A 16,259-nucleotide genomic window follows, 5' to 3' on the forward strand; every position below is an offset into this window, starting at 1 on the left:
AATGGAGTTCTATTCTATTGAGATCATAGTGTATTTCTTAATCATAGAAATTTCTTTCTGCACTTTTCTCAACGTCAAATACATCCACACATTCCCTAAATGACCAAATATAGTAACTCTTAAAAAATTTCAATTCAAACTAACTTTTTTAGTTGTTTTGCTTTCGGTTAAACGATACGAAATGCAGCCACATTCCACAAAATGCCGGTATTATTATGTGGGTTGGAGTGGAAACTCGTTTCTTTGAATATAGTTTGTTCGAATACACTCAAAAAATGTGTTGATCTTATTAGCCCTCATGTATCGATATTCGCAATTACATATTGGACATAAACATGCTTGCCGAAATCAGATGCACAGAAACGCAGATGTCACGCCGATTTCACAAAACTAAGACATTTTCGACAAATTCAAGAAAATTTATTCGACATAATTCATTTTTTTTCACTTCTTAAAGAAATTTTCCAAATTTGAAGAAAAAATTTGAGTAAAAAATTGCAAAAATTTCTTTAGTACCATACGAAGTTCATGATGGGCTCATTATTATTAAAATTTAAAAAATTTAAGAAATTCACTTTTTTTGGAGTTTTGATAGCCACCGTAATTGTTATCATGTTAATTATCCCCCCTCAGAGCAATGCTGGTCACATTTCTAAGTGTTTCAAAGTGGTTTTATCGCAATGGTTAGGTTAGGTTAGGTGGCAGCCCGATGTTTCAGGCTCACTTAAACTATTCAGTCCATTGTGATACCACATTGGTGAACTTCTCTCTTATCACTGATTGCTGCCCGATTCCATGTTAAGCTCAATGACAAGGGACCTCCTTTTTATAGCGGAGTTCAAACGGCGTTCTACATTGCAGTGAAACTACTTAGAGAAGCTTTGAAACCCTCAGAAATGTCACCAGCATTACTGAGATGGGATAATCTACCGCTTGAAAAAAAAGTCGAAGCAGGAATCGAACCCACGACCTTGTGTATGCAAGACGGGCATGCTAACCATTGCACCACTGTTCACGAATAGACTGAATAGTGTAAATTAGCTTGAATATAACAGGCTAACCTAACCTATCCTTATGTATAATAATTCTTGAAGAACTATCAGAGCAAGTCACAGACTTTCCCCTGTTTTCGACAAAAGAGCTCAAAACGGTCTCAACGAAAAAATCTGCAATGACCTCAGGCATCATCGGGATATCTACAGAAGTAAATAAATCCTCAATCCCATTGAAAATTCGTGATCGTACGATTTTGTAAAAAATTTAATTTAATTGCCTTATTTCGGTGGGATATTTTCTTAGCCTATTTTTCAGAATCGATCACGAATATTCGATGGGAAGTTCGAAGGAACCACTTCTAAAGTAATATAAAGACCCCTAAAACGTAATACTTCCGTCCTGTGACAAGCCCAATATAAAATTCATTGGAGGTGATCATGAAGTGATGCAAAATTGGCACAGAAGCGATGAAATTAACTTGGGCTTGTGATGACCATTTCAACAGCCGTTGCATAGAATTTGCATCATGTCTTAAAGTGCGATCCAAATTCAATGTTTTGGATGTGAATTAAAGATTTTGTGATATTTTGCCGAATAAATACTTTTTATAATATTTTATGATTTTCAATGCATTCTAAGGGTATGGTCACACTAGGCAAATGTTTAACAAGGTCAATTTTCGAAATCTTTGAATACCGTCCCAGCAAAAAAATTTGGAAGTTCTTCCAAAGGTACAACTTTAAAAAGCACTTTCAGAAGATGTACTCCCAATGATGTTCTTTATTTTAACTACACAGGAAGTTATTTTCATTAAATTTTTTATAACATGCTTTTTCATATTTTTAATGGGTAATTTTAACTTTTTATACCCTCCACCATAGGATGGGGGGTATATCAACTTTGTCATTCCGTTTGTAACACATCGAAATATTGCTCTAAGACCCCATAAAGTATATATATTCTGGGTCGTGGTGAAATTCTGAGTCGATCTGAGCATGTCCGTCCGTCCGTCTGTTGAAATCACGCTAACTTCCGAACGAAACAAGCTATCGACTTGAAACTTGGCACAAGTAGTTGTTATTGATATAGGTCGGATGGTATTGCAAATGGGCCATATCGGTCCACTTTTACGTATAGCCCCCATATAAACGGACCCCCAAATTTGGCTTGCGAGGCCTCTAAGAGAAGCACATTTCATCCGATCCGGCTGAAATTTGGCACATGGTGTTAGTAGATAGTCTCTAACAACCATGCAAAAATTGGTCCATATCGGTCCATAATTATATATAGCCCCCATATAAACCGATCCCCCGATTTGGCTTTCGAGGCCTCTAAGAGAAGCACATTTCTTCCGATCCGGCTGAAATTTGGTAAATGGTGTTAGTATATGGTCTCTAATAACCATGCAAAAATTGGTCCATATCGGTCCATAATTATATATAGCCCCCATATAAACCGATCCCCCGATATGGCATGCGAGGCCTCTAAGGGAAGCAAATTTCATCCGATCCGGCTGAAATTTGGTACATAGTGTTAGTATATGGTCTCTAACAACCATGCAAAAATTGGTCCATATCGGTCCATAATTATACATAGTCCCCATATAAACCGATCCCCCGATTTGGCTTGCGAGGCCTCTAAGAGAAGCAAATTTCATCCGATCCGGCTGAAATTTGGTACATGGTGTTAGTATATGGTATCTAATGTCCATGCAAAAATTGGTCCACATCGTCGCATAATTATATATAGCCCCCATATAAACCGATCACCAGATTTGATCTCCGGAGCTTCTGGGAGGACCAAAATTCATTTGATTCACTTGATCTTTGGTACGTGGTGTTAATATATGGTCTCAAACACCCATGCAAAAATTGGTCGAAATCGGTCCATAATTATATATAGCCCCCATATAAACCAAGGGGCCCCTCCGGAGCCCCTTGGAAGAGCAAAATTCAACCGATTCTGTTGAAATTTGGTAAGTGATGTTAGTATATGGTATCCAACAACCATGCAGAAATTGGTTCATATCAGTCCATAACTATATATAGCATCCATATAAACCGATCCCCAGATTTGACCTCCGGTGCCTTTTGGAGAAGCAAAATTCATCCGATCTGGTTTTGGAGCCACTTGGAGGAGCAAATTTCATCCGAGTCAGTTGAAATTTGGTACGTTGTGCTAGTATATGGCCGTTAACAACCATGCCTAACTAGGTCCATATCGGTCTATAGTTATAAAGGGTGGTTAAATTGTAAGGGCCGATGTTGAATGTGAACCACACATAAACGCCAAGTTTTTTTCCGAATTTTATTTGACATTTCTCTATTTCAGAATTTGAACCATGGAGAGATACACAATCCAACAACGTGTTAAAGTTATCTAGACTTATTATGATGTGGATGATAAATTTTCGAAGAAAATCATCTTCAGTAATGAGGCACATTTTCACCTCAGTGGATTCGTCAATAAACAGAATTGCCGCATTTGGGCGAATGAGAATCCAAGAGTGATTGTCGAAAAACCAATGCACCCACAAAGAGTGACTGTTTGGTGCGGTTTATGAGCTGGTGGCATTATCGGTCCATATTTTTTCCAAAATGAGGCCGGTCAGGCAGTTACTGTGAATGGTGTTCGCTATCGTGAGATGATAACGAACTTTTTATGACCCGAATTGGAAGATATGGATGTGGACGATATGTGGTCTCATCAGGACGGTGCCACTTGCCACACAGCTAACGAAACAATGGCTCTTTTGCGCAACAAATTCAATGGCCGTGTTATCTCACGTAATGGCGATGTCAATTGGCCGCCAAGATCATGTGATTTACACCGTTGGACTTTTTTCTTTGGGGTTATTTGAAAGAAAAGGTGTACGTCGATAAGCCAGCAACAATTCAAGAGCTAAAGGATGAGAAAATTCGGCACATTAACGGCATAGAACCTCCATTATGCCTTAGCGTCATCGAAAATTTGGACCATCGGATGGAGGTGTGCCACCGAGGTCGCGGCGCCCATTTGGCCGATATTTTGTTCCATACATAATTGAGTAACACCAATATATCATAATAAAATAAAATTACAATAATTTCCTAAATAGTTTGTGTTTTATTCAAAATCAACATCGGCCCTTGAAATTTTAACCACCCTTTATATAGCCCTCAGATAAATCGATCCCCAATCACACAAAAATTGGTCCATATCAAGTTCATAATTGTATATAGCTCCCATATAAGCGACCCCCATATTTCAATTCTGGCTCTCTACGTACCGTGCAAACGTCCATATCGATTCGAAATTATTTGTAGACTTACCTGTACATACACGCTCACAAAAAATCGCTTCTGTAACATATACTCCCAAACATATTTTGCTTCAAGCATATACATTTTTGGGTATTGCCCAAACATTTATATGTTTGATCTCTTCCAATATATAATATGTTTGAAAGCATATTGGTCTAAACAATATATGTTTGGGTAGTCTAAGTTCCAAACATTTTGTATTTTTGCATCCAAATTCAATAATGTTGTCTTCCAAAAAACAATATGTTATTATGTGAACATATAATATGTTTGGAAGCATTTTGCACCCAAAAATATTATATGCTTAAAAAAAATTCTCCCAAACAATATTGTGCTCAAAATTTTATTTATTTATTTATATATTTACAATCATAATGAATTATGAAAATAAACAGGTAATATAGGTGCTAACAACATAGGTTTTCGACCTGAATGCTCAAAATTTTGTTTCTGCCCAATTATATATTCCCCCACATCTTTCTCACTTCCACGAGATTTTTTAGTTCTTAGCACTTTTTCTGTAATACAAACATTGTAGAAGAAATTATTCAATTGGATTATTTTTTTTAATCTAATTTTACCTTTTGCCGGACGGGGACTCGAACAGCGGACCACACAGTTTGTAAGGATCAAAGAAGTAGCTGATCAATTGCCCAAGGAAAAATAAAATGTTAATTTTGTAATAACAAGCAACAACAACCAACTTAATTCAATATCGCTCCCTGTTAAATAGCGCTCCAAGCTACTAAACACATATATGTTTACAGGCTATTTCTAAATTAATATATGTTTGCGTCCAAGCATATTATATTTACAAACATTTTATGTCCCAAACATAATATGTTCTAACATATTAACATATATGTCCCAAACATGTTATGCTAGTTTATGAACATTATATGCTTGCACTCAAAAATATTGTGTTTAAAATTTTGTGTTCCAAACATATAATGTTTATAGCCAAACATATGAAAAACAGCCTTTTTCATCCGTGTAGCTTTTTTGTCTAATATATATCACGTATGGACTAACTCACAATTTAGAAAACGATGTTAAGAAGTTTTAAGATAACACAACCAAAGTAATTCCATTGTGGGTGACAGTCTTTCGTAGAAGTTTCTACACCCAGAGAAGGAATATGATCACCTCAAACATGTTTTAAGAGCAAAATGTTATTTTTGGGTGGTGACCATGTAACATGGTTTTCGCAACCATGTTATTTTCTCAGAAATCATGTATCTGATTTCGGCAAACAGGTTATATTTGACGAGAAAATAACATTTTAGCGAAAAACATGTTACATGGTCACCATACATAAATAACATTTTGCTCTTGAAACATGTTTGAGGTGATCATATTCCTTCTCTGCGTGTACGCAATCCATGGTGGAGGGTACATAAGATTCGGCCTGGCCGAACTTACGGCCGTATATACTTGTTTTTGTTTCAAATTGGTTAAAACCAGTTTAAAAATTCATAAAATGGTATAAATTATTTAAATTTTGTCGAAGAAAATGCTAAATCCCATCTGAAAAAATTGTGCATTTTTGAAAATATTTGAGACCAAACGTTTCAGACAAGCGTTAGAATCCATTAGAAATCATAAAAAATTATAAAAATTATTTATTTGACAAAATATCATAGAATTTTTTAATTTACATCCAAAACATTGAATTCGGATCACACCTAAAGAAGTGATGCAAATTCAGTGCACCGGCTTTTGAAATGGAGGACCTCCGTCCTATGACAAGCCCATGCGTCAATTTTGCATCTCTTCCGGATCCAAAAAGAACATTATCATTACTTTTTTGGCGACGCTTTTTTTTTTTTGCTGGGATTTTAGGAAAATACTCTTATCGTGAGGTAAAAATGTTTGCTGGATTTACTGTGACCACGATTTTTTTATTTCTGTGAAATGTTTGCCAAAACTGGAGTACTTCTGTCCTATGCATAAGCGTAGCTAGACAATTTTCCTGGGGGGGGCTATAGCCCCCCTAGCTAAAACTTTATAGACTGAACTTATAGGTTCAACTAATGTTTTATTTCATAAAATTGAATAAAAAAATAGACATCAAAATAACTCGACAATAAATTTATAATAAAGCAACTAAAAGTACCCTACGGGAAATTGGTGCAAATTGCCACTGACGAACCTCTCACAGAACTGGTACCTGTGCTCCAGTGAGTTGCAATTTGCACATTTAATGAAATAAAATTATCAGAATAACCTTTTGTTCGACATATTTCAAAAGTTTTTTTTTCATTTCGGGTTCGATTAGGAGCCCAAATTGAAAGAGATTTCTAAGAGTTTGTCCGAGACTGGTTCCTGAGGACCTAAATTGTCCCAGGACGTGTCCTTTGGGATGAGTCCAAGACGCGTCCTAAAATGTAAGTTTACTCCGTCAATGACAAACCCATGTTAAAGTGAACGGTCCCTTCCATTCGTTTTGATCAGAACTGGGACTGGTCCATACACACCAGGGACTAGTCCTGTACCAGTTCTGTGGTTGATCCATTTCCCGTAGGGTAGTTCCACTTTTCCCAACAAAAAAATTGGGAGTTGTTCTAAAGGCACAACTTGAAAAGCACTTCCAAAAATGTCCTCACAAAGAACTTAACTATTTTAACTACACAGGAAGTTTTTTAATTCATTTTTTTATATTTTAATGCGTAATTTTTTGTTTTCTTTTTTCAAATAGTTTAAAAAAAGAGTAAGAATAAATAAAATGGTATAAATTATTCAAATTTTGCCACAAAAATGCTAAATCCATTATAGAAAAATCGATAATATTTGACAAAACGTTTCAAACAAGCGTTAGAATGCATTAAAAAATCATAAAAAAGTATAAAAATTATTTATTTGGGAAAATATCACAAAATTTTTAATTCACATTCAAAACACTGAATTCAGATCACAGCTTAAGAAGTGATGCAAATTCATTGCAACAGTTGTTGAAACGGTGGACATTCGTTCTATGACAAGTTCATATTACATTCATCGCTTCTCCGCCAATTTTGTACCATTTCCAGACCCAAAAAGAACATTTTCACTTCTTTTTTGGCGACGCCTTTTTTGCAGCATTATTAAGATATTAATTTATGAAAGAATAGTTTTAATATCAATTGCTATTTTTTATTCAACTAAATCATAAGTTCAACCACAGCTTTATTTCATAAATATCAGACTTCTACCACAACCCAAGTAATTCGATTGTGTATGAAAGTCTTTAGTGCGTTGTACGAGTATATACTTGTTTAATTTTTATAAAAATGTAAAATCGTAAATTGGATATCAAATTCTGGGGGGGGGCTAAAATTTTTCTGGGGGGGTCTAAGCCCCCTCCCCAGAGGGGGAGGGGGCTTAGACCTCATAAAAAATTATAAAAATTATTTATTTGACAAAATATCATAGAATTTTTTAATTTACATCCAAAACATTGAATTCGGATCACACCTAAAGAAGTGATGCAAATTCAGTGCACCGGCTTTTGAAATGGAGGACCTCCGTCCTATGACAAGCCCATGCGTCAATTTTGCATCTCTTCCGGATCCAAAAAGAACATTATCATTACTTTTTTGGCGACGCTTTTTTTTTTTTGCTGGGATTTTAGGAAAATACTCTTATCGTGAGGTAAAAATGTTTGCTGGATTTACTGTGACCACGATTTTTTTATTTCTGTGAAATGTTTGCCAAAACTGGAGTACTTCTGTCCTATGCATAAGCGTAGCTAGACAATTTTCCTGGGGGGGGCTATAGCCCCCCTAGCTAAAACTTTATAGACTGAACTTATAGGTTCAACTAATGTTTTATTTCATAAAATTGAATAAAAAAATAGACATCAAAATAACTCGACAATAAATTTATAATAAAGCAACTAAAAGTACCCTACGGGAAATTGGTGCAAATTGCCACTGACGAACCTCTCACAGAACTGGTACCTGTGCTCCAGTGAGTTGCAATTTGCACATTTAATGAAATAAAATTATCAGAATAACCTTTTGTTCGACATATTTCAAAAGTTTTTTTTTCATTTCGGGTTCGATTAGGAGCCCAAATTGAAAGAGATTTCTAAGAGTTTGTCCGAGACTGGTTCCTGAGGACCTAAATTGTCCCAGGACGTGTCCTTTGGGATGAGTCCAAGACGCGTCCTAAAATGTAAGTTTACTCCGTCAATGACAAACCCATGTTAAAGTGAACGGTCCCTTCCATTCGTTTTGATCAGAACTGGGACTGGTCCATACACACCAGGGACTAGTCCTGTACCAGTTCTGTGGTTGATCCATTTCCCGTAGGGTAGTTCCACTTTTCCCAACAAAAAAATTGGGAGTTGTTCTAAAGGCACAACTTGAAAAGCACTTCCAAAAATGTCCTCACAAAGAACTTAACTATTTTAACTACACAGGAAGTTTTTTAATTCATTTTTTTATATTTTAATGCGTAATTTTTTGTTTTCTTTTTTCAAATAGTTTAAAAAAAGAGTAAGAATAAATAAAATGGTATAAATTATTCAAATTTTGCCACAAAAATGCTAAATCCATTATAGAAAAATCGATAATATTTGACAAAACGTTTCAAACAAGCGTTAGAATGCATTAAAAAATCATAAAAAAGTATAAAAATTATTTATTTGGGAAAATATCACAAAATTTTTAATTCACATTCAAAACACTGAATTCAGATCACAGCTTAAGAAGTGATGCAAATTCATTGCAACAGTTGTTGAAACGGTGGACATTCGTTCTATGACAAGTTCATATTACATTCATCGCTTCTCCGCCAATTTTGTACCATTTCCAGACCCAAAAAGAACATTTTCACTTCTTTTTTGGCGACGCCTTTTTTGCAGCATTATTAAGATATTAATTTATGAAAGAATAGTTTTAATATCAATTGCTATTTTTTATTCAACTAAATCATAAGTTCAACCACAGCTTTATTTCATAAATATCAGACTTCTACCACAACCCAAGTAATTCGATTGTGTATGAAAGTCTTTAGTGCGTTGTACGAGTATATACTTGTTTAATTTTTATAAAAATGTAAAATCGTAAATTGGATATCAAATTCTGGGGGGGGGCTAAAATTTTTCTGGGGGGGTCTAAGCCCCCTCCCCAGAGGCCTTCCTACGCTTGTGGTCCTATGACAAGCCCATGAAAAATTCATAGGATATGATCCAAGTTTGCACTACTTCCGGATCACAAACTGGGGACCCAAGCTACTTTTTCGGAAGCTCTTTTTTTTTGCTGGGTACTGGTAGGATTACTTAACGTTGGTAATTACAACTCGGTCCATAAATACTGCTTCCAATAATTGACTTCATGAGCATTCTTAAATCGTTCAACATTTAAGAGGCGGAATATTCATCCGATTTGTTTTAAATTCGTAATCTAATCTTAAATTAGAACCTTCAAAAAATGTGTAGTTCAGGCATAAAAGAATTTTGTGTTCATTTTTGCCCAGTAGACAGATATCGGTGATTGTACTCTCCTCTTTTTTAACTTTCTCTTGCAATACTCATATTCCGATGATCATAGAACTTTTGGAAGTTATCACGTGGTTTGGTTTTTATGAGAATTTGTATAATTGTGAATTTTTTTAATTTAAAACAAAAATGTTGTCATTTTTCATGAGTGTATCGCCATCTATTTATTGAATTAAAGTTGCAAACAATTTCCTTCTTCATCTTCTTCTTAATATAAGAAACAAAAAACTAATGCACCTTAAAATTCCAAATATTGCAATGTGGCATGGAACTTTTCCCCAAATAGACAAATAGTTGCAAGGTAGCTTTTATTCTTTGGCTGCCGGCTTAAAGTAGCTCAAATCTTTGCAAGCCATCATATTCTCCTCGTAGCCGGGTATAACCAGTTTGCAATGGTCATACCATTTGGATACATTGGAATATTGGCTATAATCAAAACCGGCCGCTTCATAGTTAATCATTGTGGTCACCAAGGCAATGTCAGCAATGGTATATGTATCAGTATCGGCCACATAGGGTTTGGCCGTTAGAAAAGTTTCCAAATATTCAAAAGCCGTATGAACTTGTTTTAGTTTTTCCGGATCACCAGGTTGGTTTCGCATTATGATTGGAAAGTAATAACCAATAAAGCTCTTGTAGAAGACATCCATATCAAAATAAAGACGCTGATTGATAATGGCCTTAGTTTTGGGTACTTTAGGGTACAGTTGACCTGTTTTGTCATAGACTTCAGCCAAGTAGATTAGAATAGCTCTTGACTCCCATAGGGCAAAACCATTGTCCACCAATGTGGGTATACAGTGTTGGGGATTGATTTTAATGAATTCAGGATCTAATTGCTCTTTGGCCATGGTATTGACAATTTTCTTATTGAGGGTGATGCCTATCGCTTTGGCAGCCATTTCCACAGAGCGGCATGGTGGCGAGGGGGGTAAATAATAGAAATCCATTGTTCTTTTATAACTTAGTACCTATAATTGGAAATAATTAATTGGATAAACGAACGTACGTGGTAAATTTTAATTTTTTCTTCATAGTTGACTCACTTTTTTGATGTTGATGGGTGGTATGATGGGTCCCAGCGTTTTGACCACCTTTTGTCAATTAACTGAATATTATTTCATTTTTGGCCCAATCAATATCAGTGGGGTGTGATTAACACAGATAATTCCATGTTTTATCATGTTTCGGTGTCGTCGTGGACTGATAAGATTGGTGGCAATTGAATGACGTAGCCATTTCTTATCGATTATATCAACCCCCATATATGTGTAAATGCTTTTCTATATGCACTTGTTTTTAGGTTAAATATACAGAACACAAATTTCGAATTGAATATTCATATCAGTCATTTGTTTTCAAAATCTCTTAGTTTAACTCAAATGGATTTCTTTGATTAATTATAACGAGGTTGGTGTAATAAATCCGACAAGCCAATAAAGGCAATGATGATGTCTTTTGCATATCATGTCAGTGTCATTTCCTCATTTTATTAAGCGATACATGCACTGAAAAACAGCATACCCCGTTCCTAAGATGTTGTCTTTACTCTAATGATTTTGGTATTGATTCCAAGCCAAAGCAGAGTACTGAAGAATGTATCCTTACACAATTCTCTTTTAAATTTGTGTTTTGCGTACTTGATTCTAAGAAGCAAATTTGATTTTTTCATTTTTTAAGTATTTTTCTTTTTGTGATAAACGTTTATTCTTTTCCAGTATTAAAAACAATTTCATAAAGACTAACTCAAAAAACAATCTTTTCTGGTTAATTGAATTTTCCCTCACATTTTTCTCACTTCCACGAAGTTTTTTTTATACCCTCCACCATAGGATGGGGGTTTATTAACTTTGTCATACCGTTTGTAACACATCGAAATATTGCTCTAAGACCCCATCAAGTATATAAAGGGTGATTTGTTAAGAGCTTGATAACTTTTTTTTTTAAAAAACGCATAAAATTTGCAAAATCTCATCGGTTCTTTATTTGAAACGTTAGATTGGTCCATGACATTTACTTTTTGAAGATAATTTCATTTAAATGTTGACCGCGGCTGCGTCTTAGGTGGTCCATTCGGAAAGTCCAATTTTGGGCAACTTTTTCGAGCATTTCGGCCGGAATAGCCCGAATTTCTTCGGAAATGTTGTCTTCCAAAGCTGGAATAGTTGCTGGCTTATTTCTGTAGACTTTAGACTTGACGTAGCCCCACAAAAAATAGTCTAAAGGCGTCAAATCGCATGATCTTGGTGGCCAACTTACCGGTCCATTTCTTGAGATGAATTGTTCTCCGAAGTTTTCCCTCAAAATGGCCATAGAATCGCGAGCTGTGTGGCATGTAGCGCCATCTTGTTGAAACCACATGTCAACCAAGTTCAGTTCTTCTATTTTTGGCAACAAAAAGTTTGTTAGCATCGAACGATAGCGATCGCCATTCACCGTAACGTTGCGTCCAACAGCATCTTTGAAAAAATACGGTCCAATGATTCCACCAGCGTACAAACCACACCAAACAGTGCATTTTTCGGGATGCATGGGCAGTTCTTGAACGGCTTCTAGTTGCTATTCACTCCAAATGCGGCAATTTTGCTTATTTACGTAGCCATTCAACCAGAAATGAGCCTCATCGCTGAACAAAATTTGTCGATAAAAAAGCGGATTTTCTGCCAACTTTTCTAGGGCCCATTCACTGAAAATTTGACGTTGTGGCTCGTTAGTAAGTCTATTCATGATGAAATGTCAAAGTATACTGAGCATCTTTCTCTTTGACACCATGTCTGAAATCCCACGTGATCTGTCAAATACTAATGCATGAAAATCCTAACCTCAAATGAATCACCCTTTATATTCTGGGTCGTGGTGAAATTCTGAGTCGATCTGAGCATGTCCGTCCGTCCGTCCGTCTGTTGAAATCACGCTAACTTCCGAACGAAACAAGCTATCGACTTGAAACTTTGCACAAGTAGTTGTTATTGATGTAGGTCGGACGGTTGCAAATGGGCCATATCGGTCCACTTTTACGTATAGCCACCATATAAACGGACCCCCAAATTTGGCTTGCCGACCCTCTAAGAGAAGCAAATTTCATCCGATCCGGCTGAAATTTTGTACATGGTGTTAGTATATGGTCTCTAACAAACATGCAAAAATTTGTCCACATCGGTCCATAATTATATATAGCCCCCATATAAACCGATCCCCCGATTTGGCTTGCCGAGCCTCTAAGAGAAGCAAATTTCATTCGATCCGGCTGAAATTTGGTACATGGTGTTGATATATGGTCTCTAACAACCATGCAAAAATTGGTCCACATCGGTCCATAATTATATATAGGCCCATATAAACCGATCCCCAGATTTGGCTTGCGGAGTCCCCTGGAAGAGCAAAATTCATCCGATTCGGTTGAAATTTGGTACGTGATGTTAGTATATGATATTGAACAACCATGCCAAAAGTGGTCCATATCAGTCCAAATCATATATAGCCCCCATATAAACCGATCCCGAGATTTGGTTATGGAGCCACTTGGAGGAGCAAATTTCATTCGAGTCAGTTGAAATTTGGTACATTGTACTAGTATATGGCCGTTCACAACCATGCCTAAGTAGGTCCATATCGGTCTATAGTTATATATAGCCCTCAGATAAATCGATCCCCAATCACACAAAAATTGGTTCATATCAAGTTCATAATTGTATATAGCCCCCATATAAGCGATCCCCATATTTCAATTCTGGCTCTCAAAGTACCGTGCAAAAGTCCATATCGATTCGTAATTATTTGTAGACTTACCTATACATACCTTTTTTGTCTAATATATACCACTTATGGACTAACTTACAATTTAGAAAACGATGTTAAGAAGTTTTGAGATATCTTACCATCGGTACACTGAAAAAAATGTTGTCGTGAGGTCAAAGATTTCATGTCTTTAAAATACGAATGCAAATTTTGCTTAGCATAGAAGACGCATTTCTCTAAATAAATTTTTTTTCCTTGACCAAAGGTCGATAAACTTTTCACTGAAGTCGTATTGTCCTTATAATTAAGTGATTTGATTTAAAAATGGATATCATAACATGAAAGAAAAAATGTTTGGGCTAAGGTCAACTTGACTTTAATAATTTAGAAAAAATCTTTAAATTTAATGAAATTGTCTTTAAATTTGTTGTCTTTTTGCATCTTGACTACAAAGCAAAAAAACGTTCAAATATAGGACATGTTTTTCAACACTTTATTTTAAAGACGTTTTTTACTTGAAACATAGCATAATTTCTACTAGAAGTCGAGTCTTAATAAAGTCGTCGTTAACTTGTTTTTAAAGGACTTTGATAGCATATGAAGAAAAAAAGCTGAAAAAGCGAAAAATTTAAATTTGCTTCCTAGAAGCAAGTACACAAAACCCGATTTTAAAAGAGAATTGTGTCTTAAAAGTATCCTTACTTGTATTCTCCGCTTCTTTGGCTCGGAATCAATACCAAATTTTTAAAAGAAAAGACAAAATCTTTGGAAACGGGTATGCTTTTTTTCGATTTTAAAAGAGAATTGTGTCTTAAGAGTATCCTTACTTGTATTCTCCGCTTCTTTGGCTCGGAATCAATACCAAATTTTTAAAAGTAAAGACAAAATCTTTGGAAACGGGTATGCTTTTTTTCAGTGTAAGTATTACCACAACCCAAGTAATTCGATTGTGGATGACAGTCTTTCGTAGAAGTTTCTACGCAATCCAGGGTGGAGAGCACATAAGATTAGACCTGGCCAAACTTACGGCCGTATATACTTGATTTTTTTTTTACTTTTAATCGAAATTTGCCTCTCCAAGAGGCTCCAAAACCAAATCTCGGTATCGGTTTATATGGGGGATATATATAATTATGAACCAATACCTGCATGGTTGTTTGAGACAATATACTAACATCACATACCAAATTTCAACCGAATCGGATGAATTTTGCTCTTCCATGGGGATCCGGAGGTCAAATCTAGGGGTCGGTTTATATGGGGGCTAAATATATATGGGGGGATAATTATATATTATGGGCCGATTTCGACCAATTTTTGCATGGGTGTTTGAGGCCATATATTAACACCATGTACCAAATTTCAACTGAATCTGATGAATTTTGCTCTACCAAGAGGCTCCGGAGGTCAAATCTGGGGATCGGTTTATATGGGGGCTACATATAATTATGGACCGATATGGACCAATTCCTGCTTGATTGTTAGAGATAATATACAAACACCACGTACCAAATTTCAACTGAATCTGATGAATTTTGCTCTACCAAGAGGCTCCGGAGGTATCGGTTTATATGGGGGGCTACATATAATTATTGACCGATGTGGACCAATTTTTGCATTGTTGTTAGAGACCATATACTAACACCATGTACCAAATTTCAGCCTGATCGGATGAAATTTGCTTCTCTTAGGGGGCTATACGTAAATGTGGACCGATATGGCTCATTTGCAATACCATCCGACCTACATCAGTAACAACTACTTGTGCCAAGTTTCAAGTCGATAGCTTATTTCGTTCGGAAGTTTGTGTGATTTCAACAGAACGTGCCTCCGTAAAGGTCATATGTCTTTGAACTAAGGCAAATTTTTGTTGAAAGTAAAGAAACGCATTTTCGATTTAGTAAAGAAATCGTCCTTAAATTAACTGAAATATTTAATCTTTAGCTTTAAGATAAAAAACTTCAAATATACGCTAAGACTTATTTTGATGATTTTTTATCTTTGGTTTAATTTTTTTTTTTGAAATTGAGAAAATATTTTCTACTTTGAAGTATCTGTCACAATGTTGATTTATTCACTGACTTTTTGTTGTACATGTATAGCTTTGTTAATAAATCGGAAAAAGGAATAGAAAAGTCGTCAATTAATATCTGTAGCTAGCTAGTTCCCTAAAAATTGTTCTTATCTTAAAGAGCCGCATCGGAATCAATACCAAGATCCTTAAGGGTAGGTCAAAATCTTTGGATCCAAGTAAACTTTTTCAAGTGTGACAATTATTCAATGTTTTGCTTCGAAATATGAAGAAATATATTACGGTTCGCAAGTGTTATTGAAGTAGTTCTTTATTTTGAATTATATTATTATTTGTCACAATTGTTTGTTAAACTTTGGCATAACTATCAACATCCTCCTAAAGGGTGAGAGCTACTCTGCTTATATATTCAAAAAAAGACCTAAATTCGATTAGAAGGGAAGACTACAGAATATTTAATGTAATAATATATAATAATAGTTTGAAAAAAACACTTCATGGTATTTTGTAGGGGGTGATGACAAACTCTTAAAACCCCTCTTCCTACGCCAAAACTTTAAAAAAACTCCTCTTCCTCTGCCAGCAATGAAAAAATTGTAATTAGCTGATATTTGATGTTACCTTCCTTTGATCTTTGAATTCATGTGAAGTTTTTTTGAGTGTACATTTATTGAAAAAAGCTGCACATATTTCCACAAAAATTAATCAA

General features: G+C 35.5%; 1 protein-coding gene across 1 annotated transcript; it reads right to left on the reverse strand.

The window, feature by feature from the left end:
- Positions 1–9,912: 9,912 nt before the first annotated feature.
- On the reverse strand, positions 9,913–10,969 carry LOC142222616 (glutathione S-transferase 1-1-like). Its single transcript, XM_075292853.1, has 2 exons — positions 10,827–10,969; positions 9,913–10,751 (listed from the first exon to the last, which is right to left on the reverse strand). The coding sequence occupies exon 2, from the start codon at positions 10,728–10,730 to the stop codon at positions 10,089–10,091; it is 642 nt and encodes a 213-aa protein (XP_075148968.1). The 5' UTR covers positions 10,731–10,751; positions 10,827–10,969; the 3' UTR covers positions 9,913–10,088.
- Between the last annotated feature and the right edge of the window lie 5,290 nt (positions 10,970–16,259).

The sequence above is a fragment of the Haematobia irritans genome, chromosome 1 (assembly GCF_050003625.1).
Source record: "Haematobia irritans isolate KBUSLIRL chromosome 1, ASM5000362v1, whole genome shotgun sequence".
In the NCBI taxonomy this organism is placed as follows: Eukaryota; Metazoa; Arthropoda; class Insecta; order Diptera; family Muscidae; genus Haematobia; species Haematobia irritans.